Source organism: Lutjanus erythropterus, chromosome 16, assembly GCF_056507025.1.
Source record: "Lutjanus erythropterus isolate fLutEry1 chromosome 16, fLutEry1.hap2, whole genome shotgun sequence".
NCBI lineage: Eukaryota > Metazoa > Chordata > Actinopteri > Lutjaniformes > Lutjanidae > Lutjanus > Lutjanus erythropterus.
This window is the reverse complement of record NC_139332.1, coordinates 5,391,601-5,418,573: the sequence shown is the minus strand read 5'-3', so window position 1 is coordinate 5,418,573 and position 26,973 is coordinate 5,391,601. Positions and strand designations below refer to the sequence as shown.

At 39.2% G+C, this 26,973-nt stretch overlaps 1 protein-coding gene across 1 annotated transcript in view; it reads left to right on the top strand.

Annotated features, from left to right (window-relative positions):
* LOC146312663 (ubiquitin-conjugating enzyme E2 E2-like) overlaps window positions 1-26,973 on the top strand; it is a 101,153-nt gene that overhangs the window by 55,337 nt on the left and 18,843 nt on the right. Inside the window, exon 4 of the mRNA XM_084738723.1 lies at window positions 24,552-24,684. Within this exon, the coding sequence (XP_084594849.1) occupies window positions 24,552-24,684 (133 nt within the window). The remainder of the gene's footprint in view (window positions 1-24,551; window positions 24,685-26,973) is intronic.

Here is a 26,973-nt window from a genome sequence, read left to right as displayed (position 1 = left end):
GTGAATGTGTGTATGATCACTGGACCTACAAGTTGTCCAGGGCTAATCTCAAATACTACTGGACTGATCAGCCTAATTTTTTTTGTGAACATTCATGACTGTATGCTGAATGACCTCTGGGATTCAGAATTATTGAAAAACCTTTTTCATGACTTTTATGCCTGCCTGGCAGGGATCCGCACTCTACCGAGTGACACTATTCTAACTGAAATAATAGTCCACTTTTCAAGTCTTTCATTAAATAGAATGTGTGCATATTGTACAGGACATTTTATCAGTATAAACTGTTTCCCTGTGGGATCTGGAATTCACAAGTTCTTCATTTCAGAATAATGGTGTCTTAGTCATTTTTCACTCTAAATTTTAAACAGACTTTACCATTTGCTGTCCTGCCATTTTCATCTGGCATGATGGGTCTAGAACTGCAGGCACTCTCCAGCTCTGCAGGACAATTTTTCAAATTTATCAAGCATGTTAGGTATTTTTTTATTATTAGCCGAGAGTAGAGTGATGACTGAAAATGAGGAGAGAGTTGCATGTAACAAAGTCCACAACCAAACTCGAACAATAGACCGTGATTCATGGTCAGAGCGCCAAATCCCTCAGGGCCAAAGCACGTTGCACATCCATTTGATGGAACGTATGACACTCCTGATGGCCAAAATTTCCCTCTTTGTGCTCCGTCAGTATGCAGTCTGGTGTGGCAATCCAGACAAAGGGTCTGTCACTGAAGAAGCAGTGTGTTTGTAAGCTCTCATGCCTGTTGCCAAAAATGCATGTGTTGCTTCAGGCGTGATCTCCCTTTCTATATATATATCCTCGCAAACACAGCCTCACAAGCTATTTAGAAAATAAGCAAGAGAAAGGAAAAGGAGAGGCTGAGTGAAGGATGAGGAGAGAGGAGAGAAATTGTGTTTAGTGCCTTTGAGACAGGCTAGACTTATTGTCTGGTGGGAGCTTGCAGGACGCTCCTGCCCTTTACTGTCTGACAGTAAATGGACAGCTACTGGACATCATAACAAAGTGAATACCAGGGCTATAATAATAACTGTATTACCGCAAAACTGCAGTCACGTGATCCCTAGTGCGGGGTTCATCACCGCAAATTTTATTTTGAAGGGTCAATCTCATGTTGAGATCAGAGCATCGATCTATTAATACATCTATGGATCAGCGCTGTAACACACTAGTCAGGAACATAACCTCTGATTGATTCACAAGTTGGGAGCACAGCCTCTGATTGGTTGACAGGCTCAATCCTAGGCATTTCGGGATTCCACAGTGGCTTGAGTGGCTAACAACATGCAAACAACAGCAACAGTTGTTTTCAACATAGAAAAATGGATAAATAACTACAGAAGACAGTCAGTGTTGGATTTATCATGGATTTATTTTACCACGTCTCTAAGAAGACGCAGCACTTAAAGGCTGGGTTACAAATCTCCTGAAAGGGGTATGATTGGACAAGAGTTGTAAAGGTACAATGCTAGCGTTAGCCTTTCCTGCTCAGCTTAATGCTAGGTCAACCCTGTCACTGTTTCAGCAGTTTAGAAACAACAGACGAGGATTTTCTTGGTCCTGAGAAGCTGCAGCATTTATTAATTGACACTATAATCTGAACTGTACATTTACTGCCACACTGACAACTTAGTGTTAAGTTTCTGCTCTGCTATGAGCAGCATCATCACTCACCTGTTGCTCGCTCTCCCACACTTGCACAGGTACTGCTGTATTCCTTAAAGAAGCTACGCTAATGACAGTATGCTTCAGTAAAGTCCAATTAAAATGTAATTATTGAGGCGGTTGCTGCAGTAAACCGCCATCCCACAGTAATGTTGCTTTGTCACCACAGTTAGAAAAAAATCCATCCTGTCACAACCTCAGCGAATACATGTCTAAAATATTACAATCCTACCATGTGGAATTTGAATTTGCGGCTTGTTTTTCCACTTCACGCTGACTAGGGAAATTAAATGAATCAGCACATTGTCTGAGGTGCTGTAAGAGCTGTCAAAGTTTGATTTACTATTGCCAAATAATATGTTGCAAAGCTGCATTTGTTGCCAAAAAGTGTATTCTTGCCAAGGATGTTGGCTTCTGCAAAGAAAGCATATCTTCTCCTTGACAGAATGGCTGCATCCCACACAAAAATCAGAATTCTGTTTCTTTTAATAAGCTCGTTGTTATGAAGTACTCCCAAACATCTCCTCTCCTGGAGGGAGTGCACGTTTGTGGCTGCCTCATCTCCATCTCCTGATAGGTCAAGATATACCTGGAGCTCTCCAAAATATTATTAGAGAAATATTAATTTATTAGGAAAAATGGTTAAATGTTTCTACTTCTAAACCTGAAAAAAGGATCAAATATCAGTCACTCTGAGAATGTTTGACTAATTAGGACTTATTTTCTACATTGAGACATCTTAGTGTCTGCACATCGTTTCCTTCGAAAGCCTTTTTTGCATCAGCACCATTTATCTGCTGCTTTTTCACTCCAAGGCCAGGGATATGTGAAAATCTAAAACCTATTCAGATTTGATTTCAGCCTTTTCATCTCTCCACGCAGTGACTCGATAAGATTGGTCTACTCTGCCATGGGGATGACTAGCCGCTCAGAGAAAAAGATTCAGTCCTATTGATCTCTGTTTCAGCATTCAGAGTCAACTGACAGGCAGCGGGATTCACTACGAACTAAAGGTTATTAGTCAGGATGGAAAGAGATTGTAATCAAATTAGCATTTGGTTTTAGGGCAACACAGCTCAGGTCATGAATCATGAGAATGTAATTTTATCTTGCATCATTTTATTAAAGGAAAATGTTCAGTGATGATGATGATGATGATTCACACAAGTTAATTAAGTGCTGTGACTTTTTGTGTGCACACTTTCCAAACCTGGTTCATCCACAAATCTAATTATTTTTTCATTCAGAGGTCTTTTGTGTGATTTTTTTTCCCCCCATTTAAGCTTTGAGCCTTCACCAACCAAAACACCACCTTTTTGTTGTTTTCTTCCTCTTCTCTATTTTCTCATTTCTCTCCCACACTCTGTGTCTTTTTTTTATTGGCTGTAGTTCAGCACAGCCAGTGGAGGAGGGTTAATGAATTACCGTTTCCGCGCTGTAATGGGAACCATTAATGACTACAGCAACGGTAAAGGTTATCATAAACACATTTGCCTCCCTTTAGTGTCTGAATGTGTGAGAAGATGAGGGAGAAATGACTCATATCCAACCTTATCATTTGCTTAAATTATCACTGTTGATGCAGCAGAATAGGCTGCACGGGAGACATATGCCAAGTAGTTACTGAGAAATCATCAGGAAGTCATTCACACAGTGATGTCATTCTTTCAACAAAGGATTTCTGAGGTTTTTATACACAGCCCAAGTATGTTTTCTGTAACAAGATTCCTTCCTTTTTTCAGTCCCACTGAAATGTCTCCAGAGCACAAAGTACTGAAAGGTGGCTTTGAATGTCTTGCTTATTTTTTGGTCAGATCATTCCTCCTTTAAACATAAATTCTATCATTATTTAGACTTGTTAAATTTCTTATTCAGCTGCTTGTGTTTAGTATAATATTGGAGACATTTGTCTTCATTTGTTTTGTAGAAATGTAATGTTATGTTTCTTAGATATTCCTTTTCCATACACGTGTTTGGCACGTCAGCCCAGCACAGCAGGGATTTGCTAGAGGAGCATAGTTTGAGTCAATTGGCTGTAAAACGGTGAATAAACACCTAATTTCCTGTAAATCATCCACAATAAAAGTCACCAGATATTTAACCCCTTTTATTATGAAGCACCAAAATCCAGAAATGTTGCTTTTTATCAGCGCTAACATAACACGACTCCTGTCCAACTGAAGGTGAACATGCAACAGTAAAATTAACCAGATGCTGAAACTAAACCTCAAACCACAGAGATTCAGTTGAAAGCCCAAAAGCACTGAGAGCTGAACACGCAGGCAGTTTTTAGAACATCTTTCAGGCATGAGTTGAGTCTCTGTTTGAGGGGGAGGAGGGGGGTTGTCATGGGTTGGTGGCAAGTGGCGAGTCATCACCGCAGCCCACTTGTAGGCGGATTGGGCACGCTTTGGCCCTTCTCTGGAGAAGGTCCATCTCAGCACAGCTTTGTGCATTTTAACTGGTAATGGTGACGCAAATCAACACGACATTGTATGACTCTGCCAGCCAAAAATGCCAATGGAAAAGCCCCAAAAAGTCTTTTTCTTTGTAAATAAATCTTGGCTCAAGGTACACTTACTTACACTTTAGCCACATCTTCTTCTTAACTCCACCCTACTGATAAATGTGTTGAAGATGCAACTAATGATTATTCAATATATATTTATTAATTTTTTGGTGCATAAAACGTCAGAAACACATCATGAAATCGTGATCACTGCCTCCCAAAGTGCAGGGTGACATCCTCAAATGTCTTGTCTGTCCACAACCCAAAGATATTTAGTTTATTGCCATAATGGACTAAAGAAACCAGACAGTATTCACATGTAAGAAACTGAAATCAAAGAATTTGGACATTTTTACTTAAAAAAAAAAAAAGCCTCGAAACGATAAATTGACTATCAAAATAGTTGATGATTAATGTAATGGTCAATTAATCATTACAGCTCTACTTTAAAAGCTCCAGAAAAAGCTAGTGAGTGGACCTCAAGTTACAGTTTTTGCCAAACAACAGTTCCCAAGGTCAAAAGTGAACTTCCCAGCTAAATAAAAATTGTTATCAGTACTGAATGTCAGGTCTTGGCAATAGTATTAAAATATTTCAAATATATAAATACTTTTCTGCAAAACCAATCTTTCTTTTTTCAGTTTTTTTAAAGACTCTTTTTCGGTCATTCGTGTCTTTACTGGACAGTTTGAAAGCTGACAGAAAACATGGGGAGAAAGACAAATATCCCCGGCTGGAACTGAACCGGCAACTTTGTGGTTACGTTGCACGCTCAGTAATCATTCTGCTACTGACGCACTTCACAGAGCACAATTGCAACACATTGCAGTATTATGACTAAGAATTTGACTAAGCATTCAATGCCAACTCTCAGCACTTTATAGCCAGCCATTTCTGTCCATACCCAAATGCCCACTGATGGATAGATGTGAGCACCAAAAACTATTGATAACTTCTGCACGAAATCTCTGATTGGTCAAGTCCCAATGTGTTTCAGAATGTTTTTTTTTTCTACAGTAGGTTGTCCACCCCCAGTGTGCACAACTACTAATACTTGATGATCAGCTGTTCTCAGTTCACGGTAACAATTCTAATTCAATGCTGAAAGTACAAAAACTGAATGCGCTATTTACAGTACTGAAAACCAGGACTCCATTTTTTCCTGCTCCCATTCCAGCTGATTTATTGGAAGAGGAAAAACCCATCTGTGTGTCTGCTTTCAGAAGAGTGTGGTACAGCAAGGCTCGATACACAAGTAGGCTGAGAGCAGAGAGGGAGGGGTCGGACAAAATGACTAGAAGAAAATGAAGATGCCGAGCCAGAGAATCCCCCTCCTTCCTCAGAGTCAGCACTAAGGATGCACTTTGTCTTTCCTGTTTACTGTAATAAAAAAATAATGTGTCTGTCACTGACAAAACAATTACACTGCCAATACCGTGCCTGAGTTTTGGCACCTGTATAGAGCTATACTTTTTTCAGTGCCTTACTTTGAGAAATGTAAGCATGTTTTTCATTTAAAAGAAATCGATTTAAAGTCACGGTATGTAACTTCTGTTGCTGGGGCTCTCTGACATCAAAACCAGAACAAGAAACCTAGTTTAATGGCATTGTGAAATAGCGTGGGATCATGGGATTTGTTGTCTTCATTGTTAAACAGCCACCATCGCCAGTGAAAATCTATCTGACGTGACTCAGGTAGAAATAATGTTCATGGACGAGGTAAATGTTACATTACATTTATTCATGTTCACCGACTCCTTTCCTCGCTCTGACGTGTCCCATGTTTCCCTAGACGCTGTTGACAGGTGACAAAATGAAAGGCACCATTGCCTTGAATTACAGATTTTTCTAGGCTTGAACATAGATGGGTTAGTGTAAGTACACAACTCTGGGGTGTCCCTATAGCTCAGTTGGTAGAGCGACTGCCCCACATGCTGATGCTGTCTGTCCAGAGGCTGCTGGTTCCATTCCCACCTGCGGTCTATTTGCTGCGTGTCTTCCCCTCTCTCTGCCCCCTTTCCTCTCATATCTTCAGCTTTCACTATCTAAAATAAAGGCAAAGACATTTTAATGGTAATGTTATGTTTTAAGACAAAAAAAAACTTTTGTCAATGTTACATGATATCTAAACACTAACAGCCACACAAGGTTTTGTACAAGAAAATTGATCAATAGGTCAACAGGCTCAAAAGTCTGGATATTTGACACTAGCTTTCAGTCCTTGACAGTTTTAAATATGCAATACTATGGACCCAGCATTAATGTTGGATACCCAGCTGTAATCAGGACACCTTAGGAGTGGAGATTGGCGCTTATGCCCACTTACTAAAGGAAAAAAGAGGCTCTTTAAAAACCATCCAACCACCATCCATTTTTAAGCTATTTAAAGCAGGGATGCAGCGATTGTGAAGTTCTGGGCCGATACTGATGTTTCAAATAACAACAAATGATAGCCGATGGCCTACCCAAGTGACATAGGTTTTATTTCAACATGGGGGGAATACATATTAATGTTATTTTTTTTATGCAATCTGTGCTTTTCCTGTATCAGTTTGTAGTGGAAATGTAATTATTGTATTATTGTATATTGTATTTATATGCATTAATCAATTATTAAATTAATTAACAACTATTTTGATAATTGAGCAATTGGTTTTAGTAGTTTTTTTAAAAGAAAAAAGTCAAAATTTTCTGATCTCAGCTCCTTAAATGTAACTATTTTTTGGTTCCTTTACTCGTTACAGGGCAATAAACTGAAATGTCTTTGGGTAGTAGACAAAAGAAGACACTGGAGGACATAATCCTGGGCTTTGGGAAACTCCAACTGGCATTTTTTTTTTTTACCATTTTCTGGAAAACAGATATTAATCAATTAATCAAGAAAATAATCGACCAATTACTTAACTATGAAAATTAGTTGGAGCCCTAGAAAACACAAAAGTCATGCTCCAGATGACCGTTCAATCTACTTTCATGTTTTTATTGGAGGGGACAAGTTCACATGTTCTAAATGTAAGCCTAGATGGGGCTCTTTGGAATCTATGCCTATGCCGGTTCCAATGTTTTTTGTGGTTGTTTAGTTTGTTTTTGTTGTAATTTATTTCCAATTTTGTGCCAAGGAAACTAACAAACAGCACATGGGTATGTTAGCCACTGTTCAAGTCCAACTGCGAATTACCAACACAACATTTACATCGGCCACTGTCATCAGTGAATGTCACCTGATTTGCAGATTGCAGTCAACAAGGCAAATATCGGCCAGTACCGATGTTCAGCCAAAAAATCACTGCCTAGCTAATTTGAAACAGTGGTTAAGCAATTGACTAGAACTATTCTGGTGGTGTTCTGATACAGCATTTTGAAAGGACACTTGCCAGCCAATCAGAAACAGGCATTTTCTGTGGCAAAAAAAGACAATGACCTTTGGTAATGACTTGGCATCTCATCTAATTCTTTACTTTAACCTCTATAAGAATTTACCCAAGTGCCACACTTTACCAAGTGAGCATTAACCAGACTGCATCCTCTGTGAAAGATCCATCAGGATGTCGGCGTGTTCCATAAAGATAAGACGTGAGGTAACTGAGTTGGGGATGATGAGCTTTTCCCATGACTGCACCGCCAGTGCTCGCCATCAAAGCAAATCATGCACAAAGACTGAATGGCCTAATTCATTTCCAACTGCTCTATATTGATGCAAATCTCACTTGTTATTTGAGGCGTCATTAGAACGAGCATGCGGGGAGTGTATTAGATCTGATGTCTGCCCATGAGCTGTCACTAACATTTAGGAAATAATCTGCGTCTTGATTCCTTTCATATGATCTCGTTGGCTAATTTAATAGCTTGATGTTTGTTGATTTGTCCCTGGAGGACCTATTTGGGGATTATGAGCCATAACCAAAGATGAATGTGTGGGGCAATTCATTCTTTTATTGGCCTTTATGTTTTATCCGTTGGCCAAACAGTTTCCAGGTGAGTCAAGCAGCGCTGTTGTGTCTGTCTGTACTGCTGTTGTTGTTTCCATGGAAATTCCTCTTGCAGCTCAAAATGTGCGCACACACACACACACGCACAGAGTCACTGCAGGGATGTAATGTTGCTAGGCAACATGTTCAAGACAATGGGGAGGTGCAATTGGTTTAGTGTTGATTCAAAGGTTAGAGGGTTTTGGAGTTCTACCACAGTCGACCTTCCTCCAGTCGGCCCTTCTGTCGCCTGCTCTCGTCACCTCTGCTCCCAGTGAACTTGGCCATTGTGAATGTATGGCCGCTCCACGTGAAGAGGGACAAAGGCCTGCGCAAGCCAACACTTAGTCCTTTTAGCTAAAGCAACAAAGGAATCAAAAGAGCTTTTATCTCAAGGGGATTTAAGCGTTTCACCTTTTTCCCGAGCCTTTTTACAACCGATCATTCCCAGGGACCTTGAGCCTACCCTTCATTAAAAGAACTGACGTGAGGATGCTGGTTAGTGCTCGCTAATGAGGCTTTGAAATCCTGCTAACCCACAAGGAACAGCCTCCACTCCGGAGATTTATGGCTTAAAATTACATGCTATAACTGGTTGATGGTTGTCAGTCAATACCTGTGACCTGCTGAGCTTTGCTTAATGAGATTTTGCAGATATTCTTAGAGCCTTGAGTGACTGAATAAGTGCTTTGTAGTTGTAATGAAGTAAATGCTTCTATTAAGGTGTATTACACTCAGTTGGCCAGTGTAGGTTGGGGTCCAATCATGAAAACCCTGGACTAAAAGTATCTCATCCTTAAAACAACTTCTGTTATACGAAGTTTGGTCAAACCACATCTAAAAGGAAAAGCAGAAATAACTAACGCTGAGGTGTGTTTGCTCAACAGAAGAATGGGACTGGTACGAGAAGCAAATAAAATTTGTCTTCAGGCAAATAGATTTCTGGGCAAGTAGGGGAAAAAATCATCAACACTAAACCCTGTTAACTTGAACCAACCGACCATGATCTTTTCCTAACCCTAAACAAGTTTTTTTTGAGCACACACAAGATCAAGATAGTGTTTCTGCGAAGCTCTGCGCCAGGAGCTCATGTCTGACTTGCTGGCTGAAAGGTTGCATTCAAAGTTCCTGCCGCTGCTGACTCTACAGACGTCCACAAATATTGAGATAAGTTCAGTCTTGACTTTGGAAACATAATTTGATAAAACAACCTCATCACAAGGTCCAGTAGTAGCTGTTCTTGAGCTTCCAGTCGTATCACGGGGTACCCAAGATTGTATCACTGGATCATATCCAAGGTCAAGAATAATCTTCAATTTCAGTGTTTAAAGCAACATTGATGAAAAGTCCTTTTATGTCTTTGGGCAAACAGAAGTTTGAACATGCTGATAAGAGAGTTACCTTGATCTATTCAATGACAACTGGGCAAACTCCAGCTGCTGGGGAAGATTATGTGATACGGCTTTAAATCGACCTTTGGGAGAAACAGTTTCAAGTCAAATGTGACTTTGAAGCCATTGAAGACCCTTGGAAATGCATTTGAATCAGTGCTGTATCATCTGTCGTCGGGTTTTAATCCAGTTAGTTTGTAATCTGGAATGGGAGGGGGGATTAGCCATCCAGGCTGGAATGTAAGTAGACGGTAATGCTGCCAGTCGGGCTTCATCCTCTGCAGTCCTCTCCTCTTTGGTCCTGTCTTCTTTTACTGCAGCAAACAGGAGCTGAGGCTGACAACGTCCTGCCGGCTTGTCCTGTTGAATCTCGTCGTACATGGATATCTATCCGTCTTTATGAATCACCTCTGCCCTGCTTGTCGAAGACTGCTCTGCTATCACAATCTAATCAGTCTGTTGTTGGAGTGTGGAGCTGTTTGCCTGCTGGGGGATGCTGAGTGGAGGGACAAGGGCTTCATTTAATCTCACTGGGATTATTGGGTAAAACACTGAGGGGGTTGTCTGGGCAGCAAATCATCATTTTTGAAAAGAATGACTGTCTTTTTTTGCCCTATTTTCTACAGTTGAAACCATTACTGTATTTGGTTTAGGCTATTTAAACTGACACATTCTACTCAGAGGTAATCTATTTGTTTATACTGACAAGCACTTAGAATAGGATAAAACCCTGTGTCAGGTGACTTGTTCACACATGGCCAAACACACAAGCAAGAAGGGAATATACTCAGTAGTCCAAACAAACAACTCCTGACACGTGAACAATGTCAAAATGTCTACAGTCCCTGCTGTTGAGGACTGTGACATTCTCTTGACTGGCTTTCCGTCTGTCTGCTGTATTTCTTTATTTACCTGTTTGTAATAGATTTGTGCGCCGTGGCCTCTCTGTACACTCCCCGGCGAGTCACTGACATTTGCGCAGTGCCCTTGAGCGTAGAAACATTGCTAAGGTGCTTCTACAATAATAACAGTCTGTTGGCGGGTTAGATGTTGAGGTGTCAAACGCCTCAAAGACACTGTAAGCAAACATAATGAGAGCTCTGTTTGATTTTTTTTTCAAACCCTGAAGAACAGGGTGGAACTGGAAGGTCTGTTTCAGACACCTGACAATAGAACACCTTGAAGAAACCTAGAGACTTTATGTATTTAGATTAAGTGGGAAAAAGAAAAGCAAATAAAAACCTGAATTATTTGTTACCACTACTTTAGTTTTATGGCATTATGAATGGTTTTAGAGCACTACAGCCTCCTTACATAGACAGATAAGAGTTTAGAGGGTGCTGTAAATAAATCTTGTCTATAAATTTGTAATTTTGGCCTATAGATTTTGAATAAAAGGAACTTGACCTGACCTGAAGCACATTTGAAAGCTGAAATGTCCCCAAGGTGGATCTTGCCCTTTTATGTGAAACTCTTCTTTTGTGTTTAATATCAGCAGAGATGGAGCATTCATTTGGGCATTTATCTCTGACAACATGACAAATGTGACTTCAAAACTTACTTTCCTTTTAGCTCTGGTTTGTTCTCCACCAACTCCTGAGGAAAAAAAAAAATCCAACTCTTTAACTGTGTAATGTCCTTTTATTTCCACCAGCTAGTTGCTAACTTGTCTTGCTAATGTCTGTCCACTCTTTGTTGCTGGGCAAGCAGTATACAGTGAAGTAAAACCAAAAAAATGACCTGAAAGATGCTAAAATGCTAAAGAGAACTGTTGCAGTTAAAAATTTTTTACTAAGTGCAATGTGAAAACATTGAAATCACCAGCTCTTGGGTCAGTCATAACTTCTTAAGTCAGTCATTACACACTCATTCTGTGCAGTTTTCAATCCCACAGAACTTTTTTCCAAAGATACCAAATATAATCCTGAATTTCAAGGAAATGTGCATAAAATGATCCTAAGATGTGCAGAATATTTTCATTTCAATGAATGATGCATTCATAAAACATGGAGACATGAGTCCTAGGACTGGGTGGTGTTCTAGGGAGTTTTTGGTTGAGGGAATATGTCTACGGGGGGCTCAGATGGGGCCAACAGCTCATATTTGCCCTGGTGTCCTCTAGCTGGTTAATCCAGCCCTGGTATTTCCACTGTCAAGCAACATGGGTCGAGGCAGACAAAGTGGATGTCAAATTCGTATCATGTCAAAAACCTTTTTCCTTTTTCATTCATGGATTTTCCTAGCCACTGAATCCAATTAAATAACAATACAAAAGCCAAAGCAACAGACGGGGGTACTTTGTTAGGCTACAAACAAAGGAAACTTGGAGTGAAATTGCACTGGTCTTGAGACTTTTATTTTCATAAATGGAAAAACATGGCTGTAAACCAAAAGCTGAAGCAATTTCTTCTCGCAATCCACCACCAAGTAGAATGATGACAAAATCAGGGGGAAAAGGTTTTGCAGATATATGTTTGTGCAGCCAGCCCCCCAGCTTTAAAACTGTTAGTGTATGTAACTTGACAGAGATGGACAGTCAGGGCTCCTCTGTGTCACTCAGCCTCATTAGCTGAATTGATTAGCTAACGCAATCATTGATACACCCACAGGGGAAAATGATAAATGATGCCACTTTGAGCGCAGAGGTCACAGAGCCACTGCTTATTCAAGAGACTGCTGCTCCAGGCTGAAATCAAGTGGAACTGTTCAAACCACAGCTGTTTCACCGAGGCTGTGACTACTGTGGGTTTGTAAGCTTTGTCGAGCTGCTTATAGTCGATGTTTTAGCTGTTCTCAGGCCAAAGAATTACAAGTTAACAGTATTAGGAATCACCTGTTTGTTGTGCTTAACATGCCTGCACGACTTTTGGAAACCCTTTTGTGCAGAATCAGTTAGACTGTTGTGTACAGAGCCCCCAAAGTCCAGAATGATAATATTTATGGTGCATAATTTAATATCTTATGCACACAAGATATGGATCTTGTGGACAAGAGATATTAAGTTGTGCACACACATTACAGATCTACAGGGCTCTTTAGTTAGAGGTCTTTGAAGAGTGCGACTGAATTTTGGAGCAAAGCGGCTAATAGCTTGTGTTTTTGTGCCAACAGTTTGTTCCTCTCCTGGAAGTCATTCTTTTTCATTTGAAGACTTTTGATTTTTACTTTTCCCTAATCCTCAAAGACTTGTATTTTGTCATGAAAAAATCTTGGCAACTGGCTGTTTTATGTGACTCACATTTAATCATCAGTACAAAAACAGACAAAAAAAACATCTTAATTCCACTTACCTTTGTTTCTGGATCTCTACACTCAATACAGCTGGCACAGCTGTGCTTTGAGCTAAATGCTAACATAACCATGCTACAATGCTGATGTTTAGCAGCATATTGTTTCTCTGCTACCATCAATAAAGTAAAGTTGCAGCTGATGGGAATGTTATTAGTTTTGCAGATATTGGACAGGTTGAAATGTTGACCTCTTGATGGCGCATCACCAAAGTTATTAAAATTCAACCATTTGGTACCATGAACGTCTGTACCAAATTTTGTGCCAATCCATCTGTGCCATATTTCCTGACTGTCCATCAAATATGTGAAGTCCAAAAAATGTCAACCAGTACCGAAAGAGGACAAATCTGAGGGTCACCAGAGTTTTTATGAAACGTTTCCTGGAAAGCAGGAGCGTAAGATCCAAACTTGATACCAAGCCATGTTTGAGTGTGGACCAAAGTGGACTGACTCAGTGGCATTGCCATCCCTAGAGCCATGCTGTTATCTGGCTAAAAACATTGTAAAGATTACATGTTTGCCTAAAATTTGTCATGTGTAAGGATGAAATGACAATTGGAACAAGAATAATAATGTGTTCATAAAGTCTATCAAGTTTATTTTGAGATCTTCATAAAACTAGTGTAGAGTTGATTACTGGTACGTGAAGTTTGCAGTCATCAGCTGTGTTTCTAACAGAGTGTGTTGCAAATTTTTACCAAATTTTGAGCAAATTGGTATATATCTAAAAAATGCAAATAAATGCTTGTTTCCTTTATGGTTGGGTGATGTCTGCAAAATTGGCATGCGACGATGTCTGCAGTGAAACATTTTCATGGATGATGATATTGTTTGCTGGGTCTAAAAGGGTCTTTGTCTCAACACCACGTCTGTAACTTAGTTGTGTTTAGAAGAAGATATGAACAACAGCAACAGCTTCTTTTTTTTTTCTTTCTTTTTCTTTTCTCTCCTGCATGTCACAAACAGAACTGCTGCTGCTTTAAAGTCCAGTGGTGGATGAAAAAAATCTGGCATTTCTGTTAGTTTCATGTATTAATGTGAGGAAGGTTCTATTAGGGTCAGCCCAGACAAAACTTAGCAAAACATATATTTAAACAGAAATGGTGCTGCATTGAAAACCCTTTTGTGTATGCGAGTGCACTGCACTGCAATGCCTTTTTAATACGCTTGTGTTTACATCCACATTGCTGATGATCGGGTAACACCTGTGGTACATCCACCAAATGAGAGAAAACGAATCTTAAAGCCTGTTGCACATTGTTTTAAAGAAACACGCCGTTCAATCTGGAAATCGTAACAAAACAGTGCACAGTGTTTTCGGATTGAATATGCTGCTGATCTGTGTGGAGCGATCATGGATGTCTACCTCTGAATTTATTCAGAATAAATGCAAACATCATACAAACAACACCAACTAAAGCAAGCGTAAAAAGTTTTTTGTGAAATTGAGGAAGTTTTCTTGAACTCTGCAGTTTCTTATCAACCGTTTCTGATGCGATACTTCAGAATGCACACAAAAATATGTTGCTGGATACATGGCTAATCAAACTGGATTGTATCCATCTAATAACAGGTGGACATGAGTAATTAGACCAGGTCAGACTTTTTATCTTTGGTGTTATCAACTACTACTACAATTAAACCGATGGATGACTTTAATGTTGTCAGTAACAAATTATTATTAGCCAAAGTGTTCACTCACTGACTAGAGATAAAGAATAAAGATTAAGAGAAAGCACATCTTGGCCTTTGGAGATGTTAAGCAATCAATGCCCTTTATCCTCCTGTTCCATATGTATAGTCTTCTGTCCAGCTCTGTGGACCTGTTGTCTGTCTGTCAGCCCAAGGAGAGTCGGGCTGATGAGAGGAGTGGAGGATGATGAAGCTGAGTCCACTTGCTCATCAGTTTGTCCTCTAACTCCCTTGTTTAAACTGCAAACTCTCTTGTTTGTGCTGCCCTCCTCCTCACTGTAAGTATCACTCTATACGTGAGTGTATGTGTGTGTGTGTCGATGGAATGCGGCTCCGCTGATCTCGACATGGCACAGAGATTTTTAAAGAGTGTTTATTATTGTGGCTTCATAGAGCTGGAGTCTGTCCCAGAGGTCTTTTCCCAAAGCAGGACAGAGCCGGAGAGCCTGCTTTCATTTTTTTTTTCTCCCTCATTTTCTCTTTTCTCTGCTTTTTTGTAGAGCAGCGATTGTATTCAGCTGTCAGTGTAATTTATGAAATTTTGCAAACAAAAGAAGCAAGATTTCCATACTGATTAAAATAAAAACAGGCTTTCACATTTTAAAGGGAAAAAACTTCACTGAAGAAATGTGCAAAAAAAGCATGCTGTGTTGAAATAACTGAATTAAAAGTGTTGATTCATGCAGCACAGCAGTCTTACAGAGCAGCAGGATTTTCCTGTCAGATCGTGTTCGATCAATGAGATTCCAATTTCTATCTGTTGATTAGTTTATTTCCATTTTGGATGAAGATGAATCTTAATGACTTTGTTGATCGCCTGACTACAGACGACATCTGCCACTTGTGTTTCAGACGGATTGGCACAAAATTTGGTACAAACATTCTTAGTTCCCAAAAGTTAAATCTTTGGTCTTTGGTGCAGAGCTGTGGTCTTGAAAGCACACTTTGATCATTTTGTTTTATGGCATCTCTACTTTGAATACTATAATTAGAAATGTTGCATCAGTTTAAACTCATAGTATAAGAAAAGTATCAATACTTTTTACAACCTTAGTGTGTGTGAGCTCTAAGAAATGTTTCCTTCTTCTTAAAACAAAGCTGATTTTTTTTATTACTTTCAAATCCAGCATTGTTTACCTCCATGTTGACAAGCTCAGTCTTCTTCTTCCCTGCCTTTGTTGGTGCGTTGAGTATATCTTGGTGTGTTAATGACACCTGTAGACCAGTAGAATAGGGAGAAACATTGCCAAAGCCACCAGTCGCTTGCTTGAAATTTGGTCATATGTTACCCAGACAAAGAATGAATTGTAATAACTTGTGCTGTATGGTGGTAAAAACCAAAGAACAATAAAATATACAAGTTAGGGATAAAAGGATTTACGGTTTGCACAATAAACCATGATAAAAAAATTCTTGACGTTTTGTATTACCATGTCATCTTTTATTCATCATTAAAACTGTGTTTGCTTGCTGCACTTTGAGAACTCACAAAAAATAGTTCGGCATCAACCAAACTTGGTTGAGCATTGGTCTCCCGGACAAAGACGCAGCAACAACGTGGCTTTGTTTTGCATCAGTGAAAATGTGGACTTTGCAAAGAACATGATGTCATTTCAAATTGTTGAGAGGTTTCAAATAGGAAAAAAATGATTTCAGGATGTGTATGAGGGCTTTTTGCACATTTTAAGTGTGTAAATTCAGTTCAGTTTTTCTACATTATTTCTATTAGAAAATAGTTGAGGAAAACATGTGAAAAGACTGAAAATTATGTAGCACTGAATTGTGGAGTTAGACCGGTAAACTGTTCTTCACAATTTCTGCATTCAGGATTGCTTTGACCAGACCTGAAATATGACTCTGTGATGTGCCAGAGCCATTGTCCCCTAACATAGTCCCCTAGTGAAACGTGATATACAATTCTCATTAGAGCTGTTGACTGATGGTTTCTGTCTATTCGGTGCCAGTTTATATTTGCTTTAAAGCATTGTTTTGTTTTTTTTGTATTTTGTATTAAATCACACAAGATAAACCCAAAATTGTCAGTGGATGTTCACGCTACCTACACATCGATTCCAATTTTTAAAGGTATGTTAAAGATTTGCAGAAACACAGACAGAACAATGACAGTCAACAGAATAAAACAGACAGGAGGACTAAATTTAGGTGGACACAAATGCTAAAGAGCAGGTATGTAGTTGGTTTTCAGATCAGTTTTAAATGAGCCGTGGGAAGGGGCTGATCTAAGAAAGAGTGGTAGTGTTCCAAAGTTTAGAGGCCGTGACCTTAAAGGCATGATGACCACTGAGTTTGTAATAGGATTGTGGGATGACTATGAGGCCAGTGTTGGAGGAACAGAGAGATCAGGGGATAGAGTGGGGGCTGAGGATGTTGGACATGTAGGGGGGCGTCAGGCCATTAAGAGGTTTAAAAACAAACAGGAGGATCTTAAAATTGATTTGATGGCGAGCTGAAAGCCAGTATGGGGGTGATGTGCATTTTGAAGGAGTTGCGGACAGGACATGGATGACTGGATGATAGCGGAGTAGAGGGAGCTGCAGTAGTCAATCTGAGTCATACATTGTGTTGATCTGCACCAGATGATGTGTGCAGTGCTATATGGGAAAACTGAACCTCAGGAATGAACCAGAGCCGGGAGCATTCACCTGATTCCACATGCCTTTTGAGCATAAATGTATGATTCAGAAAATCAAAGGCTTGTTTTACAAGTTGGAAGCAGAAAGTAAAACTACAGCTGAGAAGTTCTCTGCTTCAAGATGTTATCTGTCCTGGTTTGACCTCTTCAGGTTTCAACAGGGTACTAAAGTTGTCAAAAGTATTGAAGTGATGAAACTTTTTAAATACCATGTTTAAAAACAATACAGTTCTAACATTTGATAGTATTGAAAGTAGGACTGAACGATTTGCAATTATTTGACTGATATTGCAATTGCAATATGAGTTGCAATGTGATATTAGATATAATGCTAATTTTTATCATAATCATTACTCTTATTTTGATTGGAAAACATGTTAAAATGACTATGATGTGTTTTTTGTAAAAGTCTGTAGAATCTGATTTTAGTACAGGACATCTCTGCCTCACCACATTCATTCATTTCATTTTTTGACACACATTTTGATTTTAACAAATATCATGATTTTGATAAAATTTCAATCAATATTGCAGCCCTAATTAAATGTGCTGAAACTGTAGAAAAATGATCTCAGGACTGCAATTCAGTCTTAATTGTTCTGCCTGAAATTTGTCTTTTAGTTTAGCAAAACCAGACAGTGTTCAGTGACTTTCAGTACCAGGTTATAATAGGGAAAACAATTATTTTATATTTATTATTTTTGCTGTGCTTTTAAAAGGGGATCATTTTTTATTCTGGTATTGTATAAAAGTGTAGAATTCTGGTATTGTTACAACCCTAGGTGTACAGAATTTGCAACAAAAGGAGTATGTTTATGATTCATGTAATTGTAACATAATTGTTAATTAACATCTGAAAGTGACTCATTATTAATTAATGTGTAATTACCATTTTTTTATACTTTACATTGTGCTTTTACTATGAAATTTTGAACTTGAAATCATGATGTGACTGTTGTGGTGCAGCATCTGCAAGTGTATTTACAGGCAGTAAAACAACCAGGAAAAATATTAATATATGTTGAGGATTAAACAAAGGCCAAGGTCTGCATGTTAATACGCTTAAAAAAATAAAAAAAAAAATAAAACAAAACATTCTGTTGTAATCAGCAATTTTCAAGAAAGTACACATCATCCCTTAAGCATACATTTGAGCTTTTGTGGTATCATCACTAAGTCAGTAATGTGGAATCAGCAGTAGCCTTGAGGTTAGAGAAGGTTAACATTTCAAATCCCCAAACATTTCATCAAATCCCTGAACGGGCTGGAAAAGTGTGTGTGAAGAAATGTGAATGAGTTCCGCTCTCTGCTCCCTAAACAACCGCTGTGGAGGTGCCCTTGAGTGGGACACTGAGGCCCCGGCTGCTGCTGCTGCTGCTGCTGCTGCTGCTGCTGCTGCTGCTGCTGCTGCTGCTGCTGCTGCCGCCGCCGCCGCTGCAGCACAAGGCTGCGATTGTGTCTGCGTGAACGTGTGTGAGTGTGCAGCAGGGAGCACAGAGCTCACTAGACTTTTCCTCGCTAAATAAAGGTTTTAAAAAGGCAACGTGACACATGCGCAACCCTAGGTGACTTTAGTATTCTGCTGTTTCTCTGTGATGTCTTAACAAGCTGTCACAGGAGATTATGGCTACTATCTCAGCCACAACTGACAAACACCCACTCAGTTTAAACATTAGTCACATTCAGCATTTCTGCGCTGAAGCGAGACTGCAGTTTTTCTGTTAGCTGAGCTCTTCCTCGTGGCCCTGGGCAAAGCAACACAGCAGGCTCAAACCTCTGTAGCCACCAGTGAAAGTTCCTGTATTTTATGTTGCCGTGTGTGTGTGTGTGTGTGTGTGTGTGTGTTGTGTGTGCGCCCTGTCTGAGTAAAAATAGTTTTCAGGAAGAGCTACAAAAGAGGTGGGAGGGAGGAACGGGTGAAAGATAGTCTGAGATGGTGGGGTCGGTGATCTGAGCTGTGCTGTAAAGGTGTTGGGTGGCACAGCAGTCAATAGTGAGAGTAAGATATTATTGAATTTAAAAGCAGCACAGTATATAGAAATATAAAACTGTGTTTGAGTTCCTGGAAGAATTTTTCCCATAAAAATGTGCAGCCATAAGCAGTTGTAAGCAGATGTGCATATTCCTCAAAGTATGAAGTGATATAAATTCTTTATAAAGGCTGTAACATCTCTGCAGTCTGAATATAAGACTATAAAGTCCATTAGCCTGAATTTGTCTTCTGTTTCTGACATATTAGTTTTAACCAATAAAGTCATTTCGATCCGATCCTCATTCTGTTTATTAAATTTTTAATTAGTCTGATATTTTGTTGAATAAAGCTGCGCAGCAACGGGAAATTGTGTTTCAGTGATAATACGGAATTGTCAGGGCAGCTTGCAGTCCTCAAACACAAAAATAATAAATCCATTATGTTCCACCATGGGTTTCTTTTCCAGGTTACTAATGTTTTTGTTCCTGATAAAACATATGAAAACCTTTTCATTTTATGTAGACACTGAAGTCTGTGGTTCCAATTAGTTACAGAGGTGTCACACTTTTTTTCTGAGGTTAATTAAACTGGTAAATGTCTCAACTGAACTGTCTCTTCTCAAGTTGCACAAGGTTCAGGTCTAGAAGCTGCTTCATATTTATATTATTGCATGTGCAGTACAGCAATTAGTGGATTAAAATAAAATTAACTGCCAACTATTTTGATAATCAATTACTCATTTCAGTCATGTTTCAAGCAAAAAATGTCAAACTTTTGTTGGTTCCAGCTTCTTAAATGTGACGATGTGCTGCTTTTCTTTGTCATTTGATGAAGAGTCTCTGCTGGTTGGACAAAAGAAGCAATTTGGAGACGTCACTTTGGACTCTGGAAAGAAAGAAAGAAAATTAAGATTATTCTCAGGTTTTTGTTTTTTGTTTTTTGTTTTTTTTTGTTTTTTTTTGACATTTTACAGACTAGATGATCAATTGTGGAAATATTCAACCGATTAATCAATAATGAAAATAATCATTAGCTGCAGCCCTAATGTGCAGATGAATTAAGGTAAAATCGTGTTCATTTGTGAGGAATTTAATGTAAAAATGAGTGTATCATTCTTTCTGCTAAGTTACAAAGTGTTTTAAATTAATAGTTTTTAGCCCAATACAGAAATCTTCTTGGAAATATGTCAGTTCTCCAGTCGTGCTGTACTTTTTAATACCTGTATTTCATATATCTTGAGATTTAACATTTTTTCCCAAAAAGGTACAGATTAAAATTTGATTACCTAAACCGCTCTAGGATTCGGTCTAAAGGCCCTATACTAGAAAGTGGCAAAACAAATTTCGTTTGCAGATCATGTCTAGTACAATAGCCAGCTGGAAACACACAAGCACTCGTCAGTCACAGTGGCACTGTGCTAGCTAGCTTGCTAAATTGGACAATTTGTCAACAGCTGGATAAATTCTGACAGTTTATTTGAGAGATATATTTGTCCCAGCAACTCCTGCCTCGCAGCTGTCTGCAAACTTGACCTCTCTTGTGGACCAGTCTATGCTCTGGCAATCAAGGGTGCAACACAGCTAACAAGCTATGATAACTTACGCAACTGGTGACTTTCTAAATATCGTTTGAACAGTTATCAGTTTTTAAGGCTGATACCTATATCAATTTTTACAATCAGATAACTATATATCAGCCATCTGCTACTTTATCAACCTAAATGCATCAAACACAAACATTTTACATCTAATTTTATTGATTTATTAAAGCCTGACATTTAACAGATGGAAAACAAGCATGTCAGTTGTGTCAAGTTTTCAGGGAATTAACTAGCATTTAGCGTGCATAGCATAGCAAACTGCTTTCAGTTCAGCCAATGATGCATCTGCTGTCAGTGTGTGATGGGGTGGACAACAGCTTGCTTCTGGTTATTTAGGAAATATTCACACATTTACATTTTTCTGCAAAACAACCGCCCTCAATGGTATTAAAACAAATAAATAAGTGCAAGGGACAATTTACCTTTTGCTGTTGATGTGGACATTTTATTTTCCAGTGGTCAGTCCCAGGCTGTATTAAGAATTCACTGTTGCAAGGGAGCTAAAAGATACAGAAACTGCCTCGCCTTAATTATGGTGCTCCTCTGGCGGGGTGCTCATAGTGCTCCGGGCTCATTATTAATGGCTTACAGTGTGGAAATTGACACCGTGGGAAATAGCTGGTTCCATCATCGTCATTGAGCCATCGTTACAGCGCTCTTTCTCCTCTGGTATGACTTTTAGTCAATTTGAAGCAGATCCAAGATCCTAAAAGATACCTCCCGAGCTACTGATAATAAAGACAGTCAAGTTGCAGATTTACAGAGGCGAATCCTGAAGGTCTGTCTCCCCGCCATCATATTAACAGGCCCAGGCAGGTGGTAAAAATACAGATCTTTATCTACTGGATCTCAAATCTGTCCTCCTGTCAGAGCGGGTTGTACCAGGCTGCAGGAAGAGAAAAAAGAGGCGGTGCTGGCAGACGTCTAAACATTTCCAGATGCTGCAGACTGGACTGTGGGAACTTAGTGGGGAGAAAAATCAGTGGTTGGCCAACCTTAAGAGGCCTAGAAGGCGAATTTAAACATCTACCTTGCAATAGGATTTGAGTAATAACGGGGTTTTCAAGCCCCGCAGTGGTAGTTTGCGGATTGAGTTTACCAACTGTTGCACTTATGTGCTGATATTCATTCAGATAAACCAGGCTCAAGGAGCAATCTTAACTTTATGGGTTGTCACATAGGGTACGTTAAGCATAATAGAGGAAATTAAAAAAGCAATAATCATTGAATGAAAGCTGGGGTCTTTTTTCGCTCTTTTGTTCTTGTTTTTAAAAGAGCAATTAGACCATTATAAAACACTTAAACTCTCCAATGAAACATTTCATAAGTGTGCTACAAAACAGAGATTCATAAAATGCTTACAAACAAAATTGGAATGCTGATAGGTTTGGATAAAACCGTAATCAAACAGTAATAGAATAAATAGAACACACAAAGCCTGTGTTACAATAGACAAGAAAAGGCTAAACTCTAGATTTAAGTTTAACATATTAGCACTTGTTAGCATAGAGGTGAGCAGGTGAAAAGTGCAGTAGGTTCCTGGGAATCGGCATCATAGAGAATCTGCCATCACACATTACCACCCTGGTAAAGAAGGCTCAGAAACGGCTGTTTCTGAAGGAAACTTAAGAAGGCGTAATTCCATGTGCCATGTTCTTGTTTACTTCTACAGAGGACCAATCGAAAGCATCCCGACTGGAAACACCACAATTGCACAGGACATGCAGGGCCCAGGATAGCAGGACTCTAAAGCGGGTCATTAAAACTTATTTACAACTTTTAATTTGGCAATTTCAAGTTTTCGACACTTAGATTATTCTTTAAATATTTCTACAATAGGAGTGGAAACACTTTTTGTTGACACTCAGTTAAACGAGGCTGTGGTTCATCCACATTTCATATCAGAATGACAGTCGAATAGCTCTGTCTCAAATGCAAACTGTTAAAATTGAAAGAAAAGTAAAGCAGGGTATCATCTGCATAAAATGATTTTTTTTTTACATTCAAAGCTTCTGTTGAGGTTTATGATCTAAGCTTTGAATGCCTGTCATCATATTTCATGATGTCATTACCCTTAAAAAAATCCTTGAACAAAATCCTCAATTTGAAATGATTCATCAGATTAAATGAGGGAAAGGGGAGACGTGTTTGGTTTAAACAGAATAAATAGATATGCAAAAAAAAAAAAAAAAAAAGCTGTTAAGAATAAAAACATTTATTTAAAATTCTAATGACAGCATTGTGAATGAAGCTTTGAATGATTTGGTACAGCCTTTGGTAACTCATGAGTAGAAAACAGTATAAGACCAAGTACGGAGGTTTGAGGCACACCAGTAGACACTGGGAATAGTTTACATTGTGACAGAAAACGAAAGTGGTACAAGACAAATCATTTGAGACCAGAACCACTGATAGCTGTTTCAGCCTGTCAGTTAGTATATTATGGTCTATACTGTCTGTCTCACCAGTCTCAGTAGTGTGATAATTGGCGGAAACGAGACTGAAAGTTTTTGAAGGCGTTTCAAGTTTTTCCTGTGGGTTGAAGTTTGGCTTATTTACTGAAAGCTTGCATGTTTGCAGTATTCAGGTTGAGTGCCTGAGTGAGTTAAGTTGTTATACAACTGTCATAAAGGAAGATCAATATTGCACTTTAACCAAATCTGACAGTGCTGCTCTGCAACTATTAGCATTTAAAAAAAAACTGTCTGACACACAAACAGATTTCTCCACCGTGTCACATCAGGCCATCTCTTGGTGCTGAGAGGAGCGATTTATTGGACCTCTTGTCCCCCGTTGGCCCCAGCACGCTATCGCTCTCCGGACTATTTTTATCCAACCAGGAGAACATGTCGGCATCCTTTCCCCAGCCCGCTCCCATAATTCCTCTCTGTGTCCAAACACACGCTGACAAGAAATAGGTCTGCAGAGGCCCGGTGCTTTACAACAGGCTGCTGTTTCACATGAACAACTCCACTCACACTCTCATCTTACATTTATGTGCCTCACACACACTCTCACTCGCACGCTCTCTCTCCTCCTCTCTCTCTCTGTCTCTCTCTGGCTTTCTCTCTGTGTGTAAATGATGAAAGTAAAAGTAATACAAGAAACCGACAGGGGCATCTGGCCTAATTCCAATAGAAAATGGAATTGGATTAGTGCCTCTCTTCTTACAGCTGTGTGCGTGTGTGTTTTTGTGTGTGACTGTGTACGTACGTACGTGTGTGTGTGTGTGTGTGTGTGTGTGTGTGTGTGTGTGTGTGTGTGTGTGTGGCATGAATCAAGGTAACAATGGAGCTCGGCAGCAGCCAGCTGCCCAACGGTGAAGCGCTGATGAACACTGAGGAAACAGAGCTGCTGCTGCTGCTCAACACCTTCCTGTTTGTGTGTGTGTGTGTGTGTGTGTGTGTGTGTGTGTGTGTGTGTGTGTGTGTGTGTGTGTGTGTGTGTGTGAAGGTTGTTTTGTGTATGTTTCATGCTTGCCTTCAGATCCCAGACAGATCAGTCACACACATGACATCATGCTCATCATTTTTCCTGGCTTACAGATACCCTCTTTGTTATATACACTGTAGTAATGTAGCATAATCTTCTAATGGATAAGAACTCCAAATGGCAGCTTTGTGCAGCTGATTTAACAGCTGATAATCACTCACTTTATTTATTCACTCCCTTGCTGCTGCAGAGAGAATTGAGTTACACGATTAGAGTGTCTTTTCCTCCCTAAACGCCTGCCGGTAGATTAAATTTCTCCCCTTTTTTTTCTCCCTTCTGCTCGTTATTTCCACAAATGCAGCGCCGGTCCTAAAGGAGACAACATCTATGAGTGGAGGTCGACCATCCTGGGCCCTCCAGGCTCCGTGTACGAGGGAGGAGTGTTTTTCCTGGACATCGCCTTCACACCAGACTACCCCTTCAAACCACCCAAGGTGAGTGGTGCCCTGCAGCTACGCAGCGCAGCACAGACCACCCCCCCCCCCCCCCGACCCTCTGCTCCTTCACCCAGAGCTTTGAACAATGTCACCATTGTCCTAGCAGGCTGTCAGCTTTTCACGCTGCTGTCCAGCAACAATGACTTGTTTAAGGCCTGTTCACCTACAGCATGTTGACAGAATAACGAGTGACAGCAGCACGGAGAACTGAAGCTGGTCTGAATACAAATGATGAGCCTAAATTTTTTTGTATATTTCAGTTTGAAAATACAGTATAGTGTTAAAGGTGGCAGGCATTATTCTATCACTCATTCTTGAGAATTGGGACAAAACTGTATTTTTTAGGGGTTTTTTTTAATTTTTTTTCTGTTCAGTTATACTGAAAATATATTTTAAAAGATCAGACTCTTGGCTATTAAACATCCCTCTTAGTGATTACATTGTTTACTAAAATACACATTTTTAAACCAAAATTGACATGTTATGGTTGAGACACCTGATAGCAGAGTTGACAGAAATCTGGGACTGATGAATTACATATATATTACATATATATATATATATATATATATATATATAAATTCTTAAAGAATAAAATTTCACTGATTAGTGTTGGTATCAATAAAGTTCCACTTTTTATTTGGCAGGACATAATTTGTCCCAATTCTCAAGAATGGATGGTATATTTTTCTTATTGTCAGTAACTCATGTTAGTGTGTTAGCCCGTCTTTCAATACTTCCTGATGTCCCCACACTCTCTCAAACACTTAGACCCAATGGTTTCTACAGGAGCTGTTAATGTCATGAACAAAAACTATGATGAAAAGTGTTACTTGACCTTTTCTCCATAACAAACAAGTAAAAGAGTAGAGCAAAATTAAAAGATTTGAGAGAAAGAAAAGAATTAAATTGTGCTACATTTTTTGTCAAGAAGGGCAAATGGACAAATGAACTAATTAGTGTTTTAACACGGTCTTATTTAACGAACTGCATGGATTTATAGAGGCACACATTATACACAAATGTCCCAGATTAGTAAATCTGTGACTTAATCCTCCACGGCCAAATCTTTAGAAGTTGATCTAGCTGCTTGACATGTTGCAGCATTTTGGTAACATTTCTGCCAGGTCTCAGAAAGAACAAAAGTAACTGATTTATGAACTGTTGAAGAAATTCAAAGTTTGGATCCCCAGATTGAAGAGCACCACAGGGACACTTTTTTTTCACACCCAAGCAGCGCTCCCCGTAGATTGTTTTGTAGCTGATGAACTGATTTATGATTAAATTCATCCACAGTCCCACAAAATCCCTGTCTGAATCTTCCTCTATAAGTGTTTGCTAAGGAACATCACTTCAGTGTAATAAATGTTTTAGCTGCTTGTCTCCAAACCCAGATGGAGAACAATATTTTAGTGAACAAGACAGTAAATCCAGCTTTAAAAGGATGTTACTGCGGTGAACACTGAGCACAAACAGTTCTAACAACCAGACTTAGAGAATGACAACAGTTTTTACTGCACAGAATCTTTTCTATAGAGGCTGATACAAACACAAGGCCTTTTCACTAACCTGCTGATAAAGAACAACACCTGTAGTCATATTAATTATACATATCAAAGATGGCTTAGAGGACATTAAACATTCATGATGAAAATGTGGCTAAAAAGCTTTTGGCTCAGTTGACCATAATGCGACTAAAGGCATTTTCACGCCTACCTGGTTTGGTCCAGACCAGTGTTTCCCAAACTTTTATTCTGGCGACCCACTTTTTTAAATGACAAACCAAGACAACCCAATTTACAATCGACCTTTTAAGAAATCTTGACAAGAGTTTATTTCTGCATAAATGAACATTCCTGACTTTTTTTTTTACTATCACCATTTTTACAGTCATTTCTACATCACCTTATGTTATCTTGCAGCATGTTATTGATGTCATATACACTTGTTAAATACTTTATACTATAAAAGAATACGTGATTAATTCCAAAACTGTCCTGTTAAATATTATCACTAATAATTGTTTCCCTTTACCTTCAGTAAATGTCTCTTTTCTAGTATAAGTGTAATATTATTCTTTTAATAACCCAGAAGAGTAGACTAACACACACTCACCAAGAACAAAAGAATAATGATTCATTATCACAGAGTTTTGTGTACTTTTGTACAAACTGTTATTGTAGTTAACATCTGAAAATCTCATTCTGACGACCTCAGAGCAGACAAAACCTTAGGGACCCCCTGTGATTTTTGCTGTCCCCCTTAGGGGGGCCTGGACCCCAGGTT